Source organism: Rhineura floridana, chromosome 3, assembly GCF_030035675.1.
Source record: "Rhineura floridana isolate rRhiFlo1 chromosome 3, rRhiFlo1.hap2, whole genome shotgun sequence".
Taxonomy (NCBI): domain Eukaryota; kingdom Metazoa; phylum Chordata; class Lepidosauria; order Squamata; family Rhineuridae; genus Rhineura; species Rhineura floridana.
The window spans coordinates 75,848,180-75,866,631 of record NC_084482.1 but is presented as its reverse complement, the minus strand read 5'-3'; the positions used below and the strand labels follow the sequence as shown (position 1 = coordinate 75,866,631).

The 18,452-nt window shown below is 41.4% G+C and overlaps 1 protein-coding gene across 15 annotated transcripts in view; it reads right to left on the bottom strand.

Annotated features, from left to right (window-relative positions):
- Positions 1-18,452, bottom strand: part of CACNA1A (calcium voltage-gated channel subunit alpha1 A) — a 360,598-nt gene that overhangs the window by 327,502 nt on the left and 14,644 nt on the right. For 8 of the 15 annotated variants that reach the window (XR_009761364.1, XM_061616674.1, XM_061616687.1 and 5 more), the window contains exon 2: positions 1,117-1,428. Coding sequence is in view for 14 of the 15 variants with exons in the window: in XM_061616674.1 (XP_061472658.1) it covers positions 1,117-1,428 (312 nt within the window). In the remaining variant the exon portion in view is untranslated. Of the gene's footprint in view, positions 1-1,116; positions 1,429-9,174; positions 9,242-11,164; positions 11,212-18,452 lie in introns of those variants that run through there. The other 7 variants (XM_061616680.1, XM_061616681.1, XM_061616683.1 and 4 more) reach the window with 2 other exon arrangements.

Below are 18,452 nucleotides of genomic sequence, written 5' to 3'. Positions count from 1 at the left end.
TAATAATAATAATAAATTTAATTTATGCGTCGCCTATCTGACCAATGGCCACTCTAGGCGACTTACATGTGAAAAATTAAAACACAATACAATAATACAAAATACAAAATAGAACAGTGCAACAGCAAAAGCAATAATAATACAGGGCATGAGGCATTTAATCATAGCATTTAGCCCTCCCCAGAAATCCCGAAGGCCTGTTGAAAGAGCCAGGTCTTTAAGGCTTTTCGGAAGACATTTAGGGAAGAGGTGTGCCGTAGATCTTGTGGGAGGGAGTTCCAGAAGGTGGGGGCCGCCACTGAGAAAGCCCTCTCTCTAGTTCCCGCCAATCTAGCTGTTTTTGTCGGCGGGATTGAGAGAAGGCCCTGTGTGGCTGATCGAGTCGGGCAGCATAATTGGTGGCGTTGAAGGCGCTCCTTTAGATAAACTGGGCCGAAACCGTATAGGGATTTAAAGGTTAATACCAACACCTTGAATTGGGCCCGGAAAACAACAGGAAGCCAGTGTAGATCGAACAACACAGGTGTGATGTGATCCCGGCGGCGACTATTCGTAAGTAGTCTAGCCGCCGCGTTTTGTATAAGTTGTAGTTTCCAGACCGTTTTCAAGGGTAACCCCACGTAGAGCACATTACAGTAATCCAAACGAGAGGTGACCAGGGCATGTATTACCAGTGGGAGCTGATGAGCAGGAAGGTAGGGTTTCAGCCTTCGTATGAGGTGTAGTTGATACCAGGCTGCCCGGCTCACTGCCGAAATCTGAGCCTCCATGGACAGCCTGGAATCAAGTACCACCCCAAGGCTGCGGACCTGGTCCTTCATGGGAAGACTCACCCCGTTGAACTTCAGGTCAACATCTCCCAACCTTCTCTTGTCAGAACAAATCAGCAGAACAATGACGAAACCACAAATAGGTGGAAGATCAAGACAATGAAATGGGATAGAGTTAAGAGGCATGGCACGGGCAGGCTAGGACTGTGTCAAGCAATGGACTACTGAAAGGCCAATGAGGGAAGGGAGGAGGAAGGCAGTAAGTGGGCTGTGGTATGGCTTTATGCCTTTTTGAGAGAAACTCAACTACATATATGACTCAACCACAGAATCTGAGCATACTCACTCCCATTCTTTTCGCTGTGCCTGGGGTGTGTTGTGAATCTTGTGGGCCTGATGGGCCATGATGATGTCACGGTGATCCACCACACCTCCACGCCGCTTGTATGAGAGAGGCTCCTGACCCATATAATGGTACCAGCCACCAAGGAAAGGGTACTCGGGGCTAGCAGGCCCACGTCCATCATGTACTGCTTCATAGTAGCTGGGAGGGGACAAGAGGGATGCTCGGACCACAGCCCGTCTCGCCATCCATGGGACTTGGGTGGAGACCCCAGAGGTTTCTGCCTGCTTAGCTGGTTGCCAGCCCAAGGGTTAGCTATGGAAACAGAACACAAGGAGGGAAAATGATCGGACACATTAACCATATATAGTGGTTGCATAGAATTATAGGTTCTCTTTTCATACTGGCTCACTCAAAACAATTCCATTGGGTGCTTTAGAGTACTTCCTTAATTTGATAGGAGCAGTTAGCCATTGATTTCTACATAGGCTTGTCAGTAATCTAAGATAATAAATTACAGAGGTGTGAATGAATGAGGCTATTTCTTCTTAGTAGCAACACTTGCTTTATGTGTGGAAAATGACACTTTGCCTTTGGATGGAATGATGCTAAGGAATCCCTCCACTTCCAAGCATTTGGCAGGATTAGCCTTGCATGGCTTATAGGAGGGAAGAGGGCAAAAGAGCAGTGAGAATGAAAAGGCCCAAGAGGATTCTGAGTTTTGTCTTCAGAGTTGGATGACAATTGGGTTCTGGTTCTTTTTTCACTTTGTTTGTACCCCTTGGGAGATTTTGTACAGGAACTAAAAACAAACAAAAGATAATGAGGCCCTGAGGGAATTTCTAATGCCAGTACAAACCCAATATCAGACCCCAAACTGCTTCTGCTATGGCCCCAAAATGTTAAAAAAAAATCATCCAGCCCACAACCACACACTACCATCTCACCCGTCATTGCAGCACCTGCCATCCCTATCTAGGTATGTATTAGCCACTAGAGGGCACTCCCACCACTAAGAAATAATAAAACACACCAAAGGGGTGGGGGTCAACTTTTTCAAAGGAAAAATCATCTTAGCAAAAAAGTGCTTGATTTGATGGGTCACCCCTGCCAGGCCCAAATCTCATCCCACACAGCACCTCTTCCCACTTTTTGAAGAAGGGACAGGACACATACCCTCCCATGGCATTTAGAGTCCAACATCTCCCTTGGGAAAGCCCCCATCTCCCCTCACTCTGTTGAAGAATCAAGGTGCTACTCCAGGTGACCACATAGTGCCGTAATCCAATTATCCCACCATCAAGAGGAAATCTGACAAACTGTCAGACTATCCCACTTATAACTCTGTCCTCAAAATTTATTCAGTCCCCCGATTCTTTTCATTGTTCTCTTTTCCTCATTAGTGTCCCTGAGTCCCACCACAATATAAGCCAGTGATCTCAAATGGCAATTAAAATAAAGCAAGTGGGACTTGTTCAAGGTTCTTGCCAGCTATTTTCTCCAAGTAGGGCATTAAGGGTTGCATCCAGTGAAGTAATCCCATTAGCACAAGGGCTTTTTCCTGCTCAATGGGACTTCGTCTCCCTCTCCCCTCACCATGCACCTCCCCAAATATGCTCTGGGGGGAGACCCAGAACAGATTTGGGGGGCACACAGGGAGATGAAGTGCTATTGCCCTTAACTCTTCCACCAGCATCTCTGTATTCAGTTTTTCGTTTGTAACTATCACTGTACATTCTGTGGTAATGGAGCATGCTTGGTCCTCACTGGAATGTGTTTGGGGGCCTTTGCCTTGTTAGCTTTTTTTAAAAAAAGTTTTTTGTGTGGGAGGTACTTTGCAAATCTGGGGGCTCCCTCAAACATGCTGATCTCTCTCTTTCTTTTCTCAGTGGCTCCATTTTGGCTATAATCCTATTGGCACTCGCTACCCGAGTTCTCTCTATAGAAGGATTAATATCACAATTTTCAGGTAGTGTGGCCAGAGGACAAGGCTCCCTCTTGCACCTTCAATATTATTTATTTATTGATTTAATTTATGAATTGCTTCCCATGAGGCATCCTGAAGTGATTTACAATGCAATAAAAACATAATTACATATATAAAAACAGTTAAAACATGTACATATTTAAAAACAAAAAATGACATTATAAATGATAACAATATATCTACACACAAAAAGCAATTCACATCCAATACAGATACCAAATGAGATAAAACGCTCTGCTTAGAAGGCTTGTTGAAAGAGGAACAACTACAACAGGCACCTAAAGGACAATACAGAAGATGCCTATCTGATGTATAATGGGAGGGAGTTCCAAAGGGTTGATGCCACCACATTAAAGGCTTTTTTTAACATTGTGCGAAATGGACCTCCTGATAGAATGGTACTGGAAGAATTTCCTCTCCTGCAGAACACAGTGACTGATTGAGTATGTAGGAGGAGAAGACAATTTTTTAGGTATGTAGGGGGATAAGATAATTGTATAGGGCTTTGTACTCCAGTACCAGTACTTTGAACTAGTAGCTAATTAGCAGCGAGTGTACTTCTTTCAGGAGTGACATAATACGATGGTGGCAGTTCACCCCCATGAGCAGTGAGCTGAATTTTGCACTAGCTGCAGTTTCTAGGTCAGCCTCAAGAGCATCCCCATATGGACCACATTGTAGTAATCCAGTCTGGAGGTTACCAGCACATGAACAACAGTGGTCAGGCCAGGGCCTGATTAAGCTGAGGAGGGCCCCTAGGCTGATTGGTGTTTGGGCCCCCCTTCTTCTCTTAGGCAATATTTTTCTCAAACCCCTTAGGGAAACCTCAGCCGTCATCATGATTGATGGCAAACCGCAAAAAACAGCAGAGAAAAAGGTTAGTGAAGCGGAGGGATGGCGGGCGGTTCAGAAGTTCTTGTCCCATGATCCGCGGCTCCTATCCTGCTTCCGCAGATAGCAGAAGGAGAGCGGAGGGCCCTCTGTAGCTCCAGGGGACCTCGGGCCAGTGCCCCACCTGGCCGCCCTTTAGAACCGGCCCTGCCTATACATACAGTATGCACGCCACAAACCACGAAGATTAAAAACAGCGATCAATACTAAATACCAGCGCGGCACTCAGGCGCAGTAAAGTTATGGAAAGTAAAATGTTTAATGGACTGTTTTTATTTGGCTGGTGTGCATTATGTCTTTTAAGCCATCCTTTTAGAACGTTATGAATGCGATTGCAAAGTGCAAACATTTTCTTTTTGTACATAATGAAAAATCTATATTATAATTTTTTTTAGCTTATGCATGGGCCCCCAAGAGCTCAGGGCCCCTAGGCTTCAGCCTACTAAGCCTAATGGATAATCCAGCCCTGGGTCAGGTTATCCCAGTCTAGAAACAGACACAGCTGCCTTACCAACCATTGTTGTAAAAGGCACTCAGAGACAGAAATCGATGCAGAAGCACCTCCAATCTATGAACCTGCTTCTTCGAGGGGAATACAACACCATCCAAAGCAGGCAATTGATCAATTATCCCATCCACAGCACCTTCATCTTGCCAGGATCCATAGTCAGTTTATTAACCCTCATCCAGCCCACCACCAAATCCAGGCTGCATACCAGGATTTGCACAGCCTCTCCTGATTCAGATATTACAGGGAAATAGAGCCTGGTATCATCAGTGTGACACCTCACCCCAACATTCAGAAGACATAGTATAACTATTACAGGTGCAGGAACACTGTCCTCTTTTTTTATGTGGTGACCCTATTTTCACATTCCCGTTTTCCAAAAATTGTGAATGCTCAGCAGCATTTCCCCTCCTCCTCGTCTCCCTTCATTTTCCAGCCATTTTTCTTCCTACCTTCAGAACTACTTTCTCAACATCTCTCTCACAGATGTCTCTTCTACCACCCTCTCTCTAAGATCAATAAAGCTCTGTTCTCAGCCCTATTCTATGTCTATACCCCTTCCCAGGAAAAATAAATAAATCTAGTGACATATCAGAATCCATGCCTAAATTCATCATGCCAAAAATATAAATGTATCTTTTGTTTCACCCACAACCCCTATTAATAACACCAAAGTCTTTGATTCCCCTCTCTCCTTTAAATCTAGTCAGTTGGCAAGCCCTGCTGTCTTTTTTCCACTGGCTGCTTACACACCATTTAAATTTAAAGCACATTATCAAGACTTGCTCTTCCATTTCCATCTCACCTACCCAAACTCTGATTCACGTTCTTCCCTTCCCCCTGCCACCCCACCCCACCATACATGGTCCTAAACAACCAGGCAGAATGGCTGAGGACTCATTGGTGAATGTCACCACCTGGGTAAGGAAAATTAATATTTTATCTTCATGTTAATTAAAAGGAAGCCTGGAGATGAATATTCATCTTCACTAGCTCTTTATCTTCAAAGTGAGGAAAACACAATCTTTGTTTGAATTTCAAAAAAAAGCATTCATATCTGAATGTTCAAAAGTGCCCATTGACAGGGGTTGAAAGACTCATATACACTCCTGGACATCATGTTGCTGAGATACTAATAGCTAAAGAAAACCAACAGCCAGAGAGCTAGAAGCACAGGTGCAAATACTCTGACAACTGATAGCCTAAAAGACAATGAAGGCTTTTGTACCAGGGCTGTGGAGTCGGAGTCAGAGTCGTGGAGTTGGAGTCGGAAGCAATTTTGGGTGGAGTCGGAGTCGGTAGAAATGTTCCGACTCCGGCTTCAAAATAAATTTTGATTGACAATTTAAAAAAAATATAAATTCAAAATGTCAAAGAAGCTTCCCATGAAGTCAGCTGTAGCTGAGCATTTCACCATAACTCACAATGGAAAACATCTTGTGTGTATGTGTAAGACCTGGAACCCAGATGAAGACAATTGCTGTGATGCCAAGATCAGCACATATTCAGGCAGTGATAAAAATGCTCTTATGAGAGCTTCCAATTTAAAAAGACATTTACAGCCCTTTCCAGGGCTGTGGAGTTGGAAGCAATTTTGGGTGGAGTCGGAGTCGGAGAGTAGAAAAACAGAGTCGTCGAAGGTTTGGCGTACCTACTCCACAGCCCTGTTTTGTACCCTAGAGTCATCTGAAGACACAGATATTTTTTACTGTTAACACTATAATAATGTAAATATTTCTCCTGGATATGTTTCAAAATGCTGCTTTCTTTTTTCCCCCTTTAGTAAGTATCTTCCTACTTAAGATTGGAGTTTGGGCTTCTGGCTCCGTGTGGTTCACTGCACCTGTGGCTTTTTCAGAGACTACTTAACCACCTTGCTCTTCATTGTGTGGGGTGCTACAACTAGTAATCAGGAAGGGGTTATTGAAAGAAATAAGGCATGCCTTAGGCTTGACAAAAACCATACGCACAGCAGATTTCCAAAATATCCACTTATAAATAATAATTCTAGTGGTAGCAGCAATATCCTGGTCTATCCTAGAATGACTATCAGTAAGAATACAAGGGTCTTGCATGAATCACAGGGTTCAACACTGATAGCACCATGCATTATTACAAAGTTCTTATCTGTGCTCTTCGACAACTGTCCAGTCTGCTTTATGCACTTACTGTATCAAAACTATCAATAATCCTCCCTAGAATCGCTTTCCCCTTGATATCTAATTCAAAGTTCTAGCCCTTATGTGGCTTTGCCATTTTACTCACACTGAGGTCTCTTTCTCCCTTGGTTAACCTTTGGTTAATTTTGCCTTTCCCCCTTCACTGCCCTCCATCCCTGAAACACCCTTTTGTTCTTATTCCATTACGTTACTAAGGATACCTTCTCAGGAGACACCAAAAACAGCTATGTGAATGTTGCATGCTTCTCTGATGGCATCACAGCAATCCACATTATGCATGTTCAGAAAGAATCATTTGCACCACAGCCTTTGGTGCAAGTCACAACCATAACCTTTTAGTGCAGGTGAGGCTGCAAGGCGTCTTTTGGTACCTGCAATTGCAAATACAGATGGCCTCCCTCAGTATACAAGCATGATCTAGCCACTGTTAAGTCCATGGATTTCAGTAGAAGAAATTTACAGCACATGCTTATCTTTGGCCAGATTGTGTCCTTGATTAATGTTAAACCTGGGATCATTTTGACTCTTCCATGCCACAAATTTTCCACCTTATACAGCAATCCTGCTATATATATCAAAATAGGGCTAACCCTGGCTGTATGCCAAAGAAGGGAACCTGGATGTTTGATATTCTGTAATTGCATTAATGTGCCTATGTAAGAGCAACACAGAAAATATGAATCTGCCATTTCATGTAAATTAAATAGCCATATAGTTAGACTTGACATTCAATTTTAAATTGTTGTTCCCTACATTAAATATACAACCCCCTTGCCAGCACTGCCCACTTGCTCTCCTGCTCTCTACTTGGTCTCCCCTCCATGCCCACCCTCCCTTTTTGCTGGATTGCCAGTCTTGTACCTTGCACCACTATGTATCTGCAGTTAGAAGTACCTGCAGCATGACACATTACAAAAATATTGTGTGTGTGTGTGTGTGTGTGTGTGTGTGTATCTTTGAGTGTAGGATTAAAATGTGGCTCCAATCTAAATCCAGGTGTGAAAAGTGTCACTGTGTCCCAGTTACCAAAGTTTTGGGAAACATAGATGTACAGGATGCTGGAAAAGGAAACTCCTTTTTCCCTGCCCCCACAAAAAAATGGCTAGTTAATGACATAGCGCCCAGCCAAGTGCTATGTATAGTGCATTGGAAATCAATGCAAAATTATTGTATTCTGCCTGATGCTCTTTCACTTTCCCAGCAAAGTGTGAGGGCAAAACCTATTAGATAGATGAAATTGTTCTTTTCCGCCTTCCTTTTCTGAAAGATGGAGGCAAATGACATACCCCACCTTCCTGCTACAACACTAGCTACCAGGGGTAACAGCACAAATATTTGACAGGCAGGGCTGGGGAAAGATTGAGAAAAAAGGTTAATTGACATTTTTATTTCCCCTGAGAATGCTCATTTATCTTCGTTGCTATCCAACTCTTTCAACACCCATGAAACAGACCATTCCTACCACTATGCAGTTGAATTCAGAGCAGTATTCACTTCACAATGAAGTTCCCAAATTACAGAGCCAAGCCAATTCCTCTCTTAGGGCACTAGATTTATTTTGCTTGTGTCCAATCTCAGAATTTACTTTTAATTAAGAATTCCAACGCACAGGGAAACAGTTGCTTTCCACAGAAAATCTTACAATCTTATGCAAATGATCACATGCCAGTTCAGGCACAGCCACGTTGAGGATGAAATCTGTGAGCGGTAGTCATCTAGGTCATAATAACCCATATAAACTATACCTGAGAAAATACTTGGTTACTCAGTTCAGTTAGATCCTCTGCTGCATTTATTGATGTATATTAAAGGGATAACTCAGGATAAAGATAGCAAACAAGAATAATATACAATTACTGCTGCCAGAATTCGTTGTGACAAATATTGGTGGCAAATTAAAATTCCAACGATGAAAGGAAAACTTTGAAAAAGTATGAGATATACTCCATGTAGCAAAGTTAACTAATTATATGTTGGTGAAAGACAGATCAGCACGTTTGTCAACCCACTGGATGCCTTTTGTAAAAAAACAACCCTTAAATAATTCCAAATGTCTTTCATTTTCTTATAACATTCACTATTTCTCCAAGCTTTTAAAATGATGTTTTTGGTCTATTTTCCTGACTGATGCTATTTTGTTTCATTAGTTTATAATTTTAATTATTAATTAAATTATTAATCACATTTTTTTTAAAAAAAGATCTCAAGTACTTTGTGAATGCATTGGTACAGAATGTGGAGAAAGGCTTTGATCTCCATTTCTTACTTCCCAGAGTTTACCATCATCAGGTTAAATCCTCTCTTTTCTCTTTGCATATCATCCCTATGTTTAGGAGGGGACAAGGAAGAAATGTACAACAACAGCAGTGGAACAGCTGCTGTGGCCCAGGAAACAGATCTGAGGTGAGGTCATAGCGATAAAATGAGCATTAACGAGGCCTAAGCAAACAGTGTTATCTAGAGCTCCAGCTGAAGCATAAGGTGTAAGTACTTACCTGGCGCATACTCAAAACAAACCCTCAGCAGCTTCTATGCCATGAGCGTATTGGTCCGTAAACAGCACTAGAAGAAATTAGGAGCAAAATAATATTTACACCACAGAAGGGCATTTATGGGAAAAGGATTATGGGAAAGGGATTTTATAAGGGAACTGAAGGAGTAAGATGCAGCAGTGTCAGAACAGCAGCTAGGGAAGAAAAACCAGAATGTTTCAAACAAAATAAGTAAAACAATACCTTTATTGTGGTCAGTTAATGTTCAAATGCTGGATAAAGCCTTTCAACCATATATAAAACTTACTCAAATATTCTAAAGAAGAAAAATGGAAATAAACCTATACACATCACTTCTTTCCTTTTCATCATCTCTTAGTCTGGTACTATTCAAAAGCTTGCTCCCAGCATTTTATACATGAATTTGTTGTTTATATAGTGCCATCTACCTGCAAGGTAGGTACTTTACAGAATAAGAACCTACCTATATGTTTTGTAAAGCATGTTTTAAAAACACACACACTTAGCACGGGCTACTTCCCCCACCCCGCCGGAAAAACAGGGCCTCATTCCAGATTTGGACCATATTCTGTTGAAAATTGACCTCCCAAGCTGCTATTTTCCTAGAAGGTGCTGCAGTAGCATTTTCAGGGGCCAATGGCAGTTGGGGAGCAATTTTTGGCAGAGAAAAACAGTGGAGGGAGGAAATTGTTAAAGCTGCTATATTTATACTGTGTATTGATTTTTAAATTCTGATTGTTTTATTGTTTTATCTTGTTTAAATTATTTTTATTGGTGATGTTTTAATTAGTATTTTGTATACTACCCTGCTGTTTAAAAGTTAACAAACAAATGTATTTTGATCTGAATGCAGAAAGCCTGAATGAAGAAAGAGGATAGAATTGGGTACTGCATGATGGTGTTATATCATAATTAAGACTTCCCTGTAGCAAACAGGGGAAGTGCTGAGAAAAGAGAACTCATTTACAGAAGCATGGAAATCCTCTCTAAAAGATAGTTCTCTACCAGTAAAAACTGTTAGGAAACTGTTCTTGCAGATGAAAATATATCAGTCAGTAATTTTAGCATACTCTGGCTGATTAGTGTCACTGTCTTTAAAGAAAAACTAAAGAGGAATAACTGGACAAGATACTGTCAGTAAAGTTGAATCTTATTTTAGCATTAAAAAACCAGGCCAATACTTCCTGAATAATAGACCAGTGATAGTGTAACTGCTAATTCAAACCACTTAATACCAATTGGCCTTTTTAAATTTCAAGAATGAATCCTAGGCTGCAGACACACTAGCTGGCTTCAGTTTGAAATGTTTTTCAAACACATTTAAAATGCATTTGCCCATGGCTGGACACATTTCCCTTCCCCACTGCTGAGCATTGGACCAATCGTTGTGTCTGCCGGAGCCTACAGAAAAGCATTTTCATTGCACACATGAAAATGGGGTTGATGGCCAATCAGTTCTGAAGTCTGTGTGAAGCTGACTTCAAGACAAAATGCACTGGATCTGCAGCTTCTCAGGTTTTGGAGTAAAAGGGGACAAGTTTTACTAGCGCTGTGTGTCTGAATTCAGAAAATAGAGGTGAAGACACATGAAGCCAGCAAAAACTGCATCTGTAATTCTGTAGCCTTACTCAGCAGGGGAGATGCGGATTTTTCTCTCTTCCTGGTTCCCTCCATACATAGTTCAATTAAGCATGGTTTCTACATGGCTTGTACCTGAAGTGAATGGTTTCTTTGTGTAAAGAGTTTTACCCTTCCTTTCCCCAAAAGCCCAAGATACCTAACAAATTCATCCAATAAAACCATCATAGATAATTATGCAAAAAAGCAGCAAAATAAAACATTGTCCATAAAGCACTGCATAAAACAAACCCCAGCCACCACTAGGCAAACCCGCATAAATTCCAGCACCAGCATCAATTAAAAAAATAAAAAACAGCAGGAAATATTGCCCTCATGTCCCTTGGCTACTGACCTTCCACATATCCAAGACGGGTTTTCCCTATGAAGGCACAGCTAGGATGGCCAGCTATGCATTGCCAAAAAATGAAGATTTGCATCACCAAAAGAGAGGACATCAGCTTGCACATAGCAATGTTTGTGTATAGATGCAAATCCAGAAATAATTACTATAACCTAAATAGAAATAAAATACATCTCAGCATAGTGGGGAAGACAGCAGGCAACCTGTGTGCCTGCTCAGTCTGCTTTCTAGGCTAACTTCCGATGAGCAACTTCAAGGCTCCTGCTTTCCCCTTTTTTGATTCCTTATCTTTAGCACCACGCTTGGACTGGACAGCTCTCAGAGGACAACTTCAAACAGAGGACTATCCTCTGACAGCCCTCCAAAATACAGGACTGTCCCCTGTAAAGTAGGACACATAGCCACCCTGGACACAGCTCTGGTGATTCTGAACATAAAGAAACCTAAGGCAGGAAGAAATGTTCTCTTGTAAGGTTCTGTGGCATGCCTGCATTATTATTTATTTAGTATATTTGTATGCCACTTTTCATCACCAGGTGACCTCAAAGCATCTTTCATAGCAAGAATAAAACAATATAACAAAAACAATTCAGAACATCATAAAAAAAACTACAACAGTATCAATAAATAACACCACAAAATATCGCAAAACAGGTTCAAATCTCAAATCAATCTAGTCTGAAAAATCTAGAGAAAACATATATAGATACAGAGAAAATAAATATACAGTAGAGTCCCACCATTGTATAACCATCCATGTCTCCAAGAGAAGAAAGTTACACCACTGGGGCATCACTATAGAGAAGAACCTTCTCCAAGTCCTTCTCCATGATGGAGGAGTTATTTCAGAACTTGCATGAGGAACATGTGTTTCCAACAAGCTGGGTCAGTCTCTGAACTTTGATATTTCTCTGCAAGCAACCAATATACAAGTGCAGGACACTGGTTACCTAGATCTGTACATAGTTGCCTAGCACACATTTGCCTAAACCAGCATACAATGCACCTAGCTAGTATTATTAATAAGATGCAAGCTGTGGAGAAGCACTACTATCTACAACATAAAAAGCATTGCAAAAATCAAGACAATTTTTCACCTGGCAAGTTCAGTTTACAAAAAAAAATGTAGCTATGCAAATTGTACACCTTTTAAAAAATCCATTCTCATTCTAATAGCAAACACAGCTGGTGAATGTCAAGTGCTTACAGGACTGTAGTCAAAATGGGGCCACTGAGAAACGAGAGGGATCAGTGTTCTAATGAGAATCTGAAGGCTTGCAGGAGTACAAATGTTTAGGAAAAAAGGTAGACAAAAAAACCCAGCACCAATCGGCCCAATGAAGATTGAGTATTCTCAGTGGTCATAGAATGATGAATGTCTGTTGGAAGGGAAAAATGGAAAACTGGAGGCAAGGGAGAGAGGGGGAATGGAGTGGAATATCCTGGAAAAGGGTATGACTGACTGACTGGCACTTTGAGTAGGAGCACTCCACGCTACAACATTTTGTTGTAGGTCCCATCTGGCTTATCTAACAGCTTTTTGTAGCATGGTCAAAACTCACACTCAGGTTCATTACTTGCCTACTGTTTCCACTGGAGTCTGTCAATATGCAAGTGCTTGGCACAGCAGCAGTCATTCCTCTATCAGCAGCTCTTCCTCACCAGCTCTTTCTCACCAATATCCCCCAGTCAATCCCAGACTTACAAGATAGCTGTAATGCTTTCGGACTTCCAGGAAGGGTGACTTCGCTTGTGCCTGCTTTTGAGACGGGCTCCCGCCTCAAAAGAAGCTTATTCAGATATAAATCAGTCAGAACATTTTTTTTTGACTGATGAAATTTCTCCCGGGCAGGGAGAAACGTAGAGATCAACCTCAAAAGCCTGTTTTTGTTGGGAGGACTGGATTTCATTAATTTATGAGAAAAGGTCCAGCCAGCAATGCCGGACGGACTTCCGAACAAGCTCTATCTGATTAATGCGATACGTTTATCTTTTCTTCAAAGAGAAAACGGACTAACAGGCAAGCACCCTTCTTTCTATTATTTTTTTTACTTGGTTTAAATTGTTGCAGCAAAAAGAGATTTGTCAAATGAATCAGCTTTAAAGAACTTCTGGGTGAGCTATAACTCTTCTCTGTTATTCACGAAATTAACAGCTTATCTCTGTTTCTATTGCAAAAAGCTGTCCTGGAAGTGCATTCTAAAGATATAAACAGAAGAGGGATTTCTATTCCGAGGAACATTATATTGTCTGGGACTATTCTCTTTTTGGTCTATTTTATTTTGACAAATCTGCTTCTTCACGACGCCACTAACTGTTTTGATGCTGGGAACTAAATTTGTTTTGTGTTCTTGAACATAGAGAGATAAGGCAGGCTGCTCTGTTTATACTGTGATGTCATCAAGCCTGGAATATTAACCCAATTGTTGCTGAAATAAGAAGTGGTTCTTCTTTATTTTTGTTTTGTTTTGTTTTCGTGGTTTTAAAAATGGCAATCAAGAAAGTGGCTGAGAATCTGGAAGTAATTATGTTTCAGAAAATAATGGATGAGATTGAGATAATGAAACAAACCCTGCGACAGGGCAGTAAGGAGCTGAAAATTGAACTGAGCAAAATGACGCAGGAGCTTAAAGAAATAGGGGATCCTGTGAGAGAGGAGAATGAGATCAGAGATGAGAAAAGAAAAAATTAAGGGAAGATACAAGCCCTGGAGATTGGAACAAATGTGGAATTGGAAAAAGATCTGGAGTTTATGGATATTAGAAATAAAATCTACTGTTTGGAATTTAACGTTATCTCTGAAGAAATTAATGAAGATATTAGAGATAAATTTATCAATGGCTTGGATAATCTTCTGGACTGGAATGACGTGATGGAGCTTGATATAGAGAAAATCTATGGAATTAACTGCAGCCATGTGACAATGGAAAAACTCTTAAGAGATGAGCCAGTGCATTTTGTAAAAAAGAAGAACACAGATATGACTTTACAACATTATTTCAGCATCTTATTCAGAATTGATGGCAAGAAAATATTTGGGATAGAGGAAATTCCCATCAGACTCTTATTATATGACTATGGTTATGACAGCAAGATTATTATGGAATACTGATAATGGAAGATTGGACACTGAAATTACTGGACTTAACAGGACTATTGAAGATGGAAGATGGAATTAATATGGATAATGGAATAATGGCTATTGAAATTATTGGACCTAACAGATTTTGATGAGATGGATTAATTGATATGTTTATTTGGACTATGGTTATGACAATAAGATTATTATTATTATTAACGAGATGGATTAATCGACATGTTTATTAGGAGAAAAATTGATAGATATATTTCTTAAAGAATTGAAACCTCTCTTTGACTTTTTGTGGAAAGAATAAAGTAATGTTTATGAGATTTGATGATTAATTAAGATAACTACTGGAGGAAAGTGATTTTATAATATAATTTAAGAGACAGGATTGTTATATATTGTAGACCTATAACTGATTTGATCTGCGACAAATGGGAAGTCAACATTTTATTTTTTTGTTTAATCATTTTTGTTTTGTTTTGTTTTTTGTCTTTGAATGTTTTATGATTTTGTTTTGTATGTTTTATGAAAATTTGAATAAAAATTATTGTAAAAAAAAAAGATAGCTGTAATGCTTTCAATCACGATAGTTCATTCAGACATCTCTCTAGGGAAGAGACAGAGCTGACAAACCTTACATTGCTCATGGGGCAGCAAACATACTGTTGTGATATCATCAGCATACTGATGATACTCAACTCTGTGCTTAGCCTTGAAATCCCCGAGCACCTGTATTTATATGTTGAACAACGTGAGGGACATTGCATTTCAAGTCTCTTGGGAGTGACGCATAACCATCCATCATCACCAATTAACTCTAAGCTTGTATGACTCAAAACAATGACTGATAGCTCTCATTGTAGCAGCAATGTCTCTGTGCTGCTATAGCAAGAATCCATGATCAACTCTATCAAATGTTGCTATATGCTCCAGCAGAACCAAGTTGGCCATATCTTTCCTCAATGTAAAGTCAACAATGCATCTGTAATCACTCTGACAAGTACAGATGGCTGGAATACAAACCAGAATTTTCCTATAGTACGAAGATTTGAAAAATGAGAGTAGGGTAGGGTCCATATGGGAAGAATGTTAAGGGACTTGCTATGTGGCTATGTCCACCTTACTAGGGAGAAGAGTGGGAGAAGAATGGGAGAAAATGTATCTTTTAAGTTGCCACACCTAGAACTATAACATTCTACCTTCAAATTTCAAAAGGACTTGACTATTTGAATCTGCCCATCAGAGATATGCTCTTATGGCTGTCCATCGTTACCAAGATGCTGGTAACTGGGTGGGTGAGGAGAGCAGGGGAATTCACAGAGTGTAAAGAAGAACTCTGTTCATAGGGTTTTCATGGTAAAAGGTATCAGTGAACACTAAAGTCAGGATAATTCAGACCATGGTATTCCCAATCTCTATGTATGGATGTGAAAGCTGGACAGTGAAAAGAGTGGATAAGAGAAAAATCAACTCATTTGAAATGTGGTGTTGGAGGAAAGCTTTGCACATACCATGGACCATGAAAAAGACAAATGATTGGGTGTTAGAACAAATTAAATCAGAACTATCATGAGAAGCTAAAATGGTGAAACTGAGGTTATCATACTTTGGACACATAATGAGCAGACATATGATTCACTAGGAAAGACAATAATGCTGGGAAAAACAGAAGGGAGTAGAAAAAGAGGAAGACCAAACAAGAGATGGATTGATTCCATAAAGGAAGCCACAGACCTGAGCTTACAAGATCTGAACAGGGTGGTTCACGACAGATGCTATTGGAGGTCACCGATTCATAGGGTTGCCATAAGTCGTAATCGACTTGAAAGCAGATAGCAACAACAACAACAACTGACCGCCTGACTCGTCTGGCCAGCATTTAATCTAAAGCCAAGTATTTCCAGTTTTGTTCATCAGGAAAGACTTACAAAATCTTACAAGAGATGGACTGAGTCCATGAAGGAAGCCACAGACCTGAACTTACAAGATCTGAACAGGGTGATTTATAACAGATGTTACTGGAGGTTGCTGATTCATAGGGACACCATAAATCGTAATCAACTTGAAGGCACACAACAACAACAAAAGAGGAACTGGTAAAGCTACAAATGTGACAGGTGGATTAAAATTAAAAGATAACATTTTGCTATATTATACACTAGATTCCCTGTTTTGTTTAAGGAAGTCCTAAGGAAAAGACTGTCTAGAAAAGCATATTCTTTTAATCTGCTTCTGAATATTTATTTATTTATTTATTTATTTATTTAATTAATTTCATTTATAAACTGCCCATAGCCAATGGCTCCCTGGGCGGTGTACAACATACAATAATACAATAAATCAACAAAAATCACTAGATATAAAATACAGATACATAATAACACTAAACAGTATTGAGATAACTAAAACATTAACACATTAAAATATATAAAATGCATTAAAATGCCTGGGAGAATAGGAAGGTTTTAGCCTGGCGCCGAAAGGATAACAACGTAGGCGCCAGGCGTACCTCCTCGGGGAGACTGTTCCACAATTCGGGGGCCACCACCGAAAAGGCCCTGGATCTTGTCATTACCCTCCGAGCTTCTCGATGAGTTGGTACTCGGAGGAGGGCCTTAGATGTTGAACGAAGTGCACAGGTAGGTTCATAGCGGGAGAGGCGTTCCATCAGGTATTGCGGGCCCACACCGTGTAAGGCTTTATAGGTCAATACCAGCACCTTGAATCTGGCCCGGAAACAAATTGGCAACCAGTGCAAGCGGGCCAGAACAGGTGTAATATGTGAGGACCAATTGGTCCTCGTCAACAGTCTGGCTGCTGCGTTTTGCACTAGCTGCAGCTTCCGAACCGTCTTCAAGGGCAGCCCCACGTAGTGTGCATTACAGTAATCCAGTCTAGAGGTCACTAGAGCATGAACAACTGAGGCGAGGTCGTCACCGCACAGATAGGGGCGTAGTTGGGCTACCAATCGAAGATGGTAGAACACATTCCGAGCCACCGAGGCTACCTGAGCCTCAAGTGACAAGGAAGGATCGAAAAGAACCCCCAAACTACGAACCTGTTCCTTCAGGGGGAGTGTAACCCCATCCAGAACCGGATGAACATCCTCCATCTGTGCGGAAAAGGCACTCACCAACAGCGTCTCAGTCTTGTCTGGATTGAGTTTCAGTTTATTAGCTCCCATCCAGTCCATTATCGCGGCCAGGTAACGGTTCAGCACATCAACAGCCTCACCTGAAGAAGATGAAAAGGAGTAATAGAGCTGCGTGTCATCAGCATACTGATGGCAACGCACTCCAAAACTCCAGATGACCGCACCCAGAGGCTTCATGTAGATGTTGAAAAGCATGGGGGACAGAACCGATCCCTGAGGGACTCCACAATGGAGAGTCCAGGGTATCGAGCAATGCTCCCCAAGCACTACCTTCTGGAGACGATCTGCCAAGTAGGAGCGGAGCCACTGCCAAGCAGTACCCCCGACTCCGAACTCCGCGAGTCTCTCCAGAAGGATACCATGGTCGATGGTATCAAAAGCAGCTGAGAGATCAAGGAGAATCAACAGAGTTACACTCCCCCTGTCCCTCTCCCGACAAAGGTCATCGTACAGGGCAACCAAGGCTGTTTCTGTGCCAAAATCGGGCCTAAAACCGGATTGAAATGGATCTAGATAATCGGTTTCATCCAAGAGCGCCTGGAGCTGGCTGGCAACCACCCGTTCCAAGACCTTGCCCAGAAATGGGACATTCGCTACCGGTCAATAGTTGTTCAAATTATCTGGATCCAAGGACGACCACCTCTTCAAAAGAGGTCTCACTACAGCCTCCTTGAGACAGCGAGGGACAACTCCCTCTCTCAAGGAGGCATTGATCACTTCCTTGGCCCAGCCGGCAGTTCCAGCCCGGCTAGCTTTTACTAGCCAAGAGGGGCAAGGGTCCAGTACCGACGTGGTTGCACGCACCAGTCCAAGCATCTTGTCAACTTCCTCAAGCTGCACCAACTGAAACTCATCCAATAATTGAGGACAAGACTGTGATCCAGGTACCTCAATGGATTCAACTGTCCTAACATTAGAGTCGAGATCCCTATGGATGCATGCGATTTTATTTTGGAAGTGCCCCGCAAACTCGTTGCAGCGGGCTTCAGATGACTCTGTGGTGTCCTGAGGGCCAGAGTGTAAAAGCCCTCGTACTA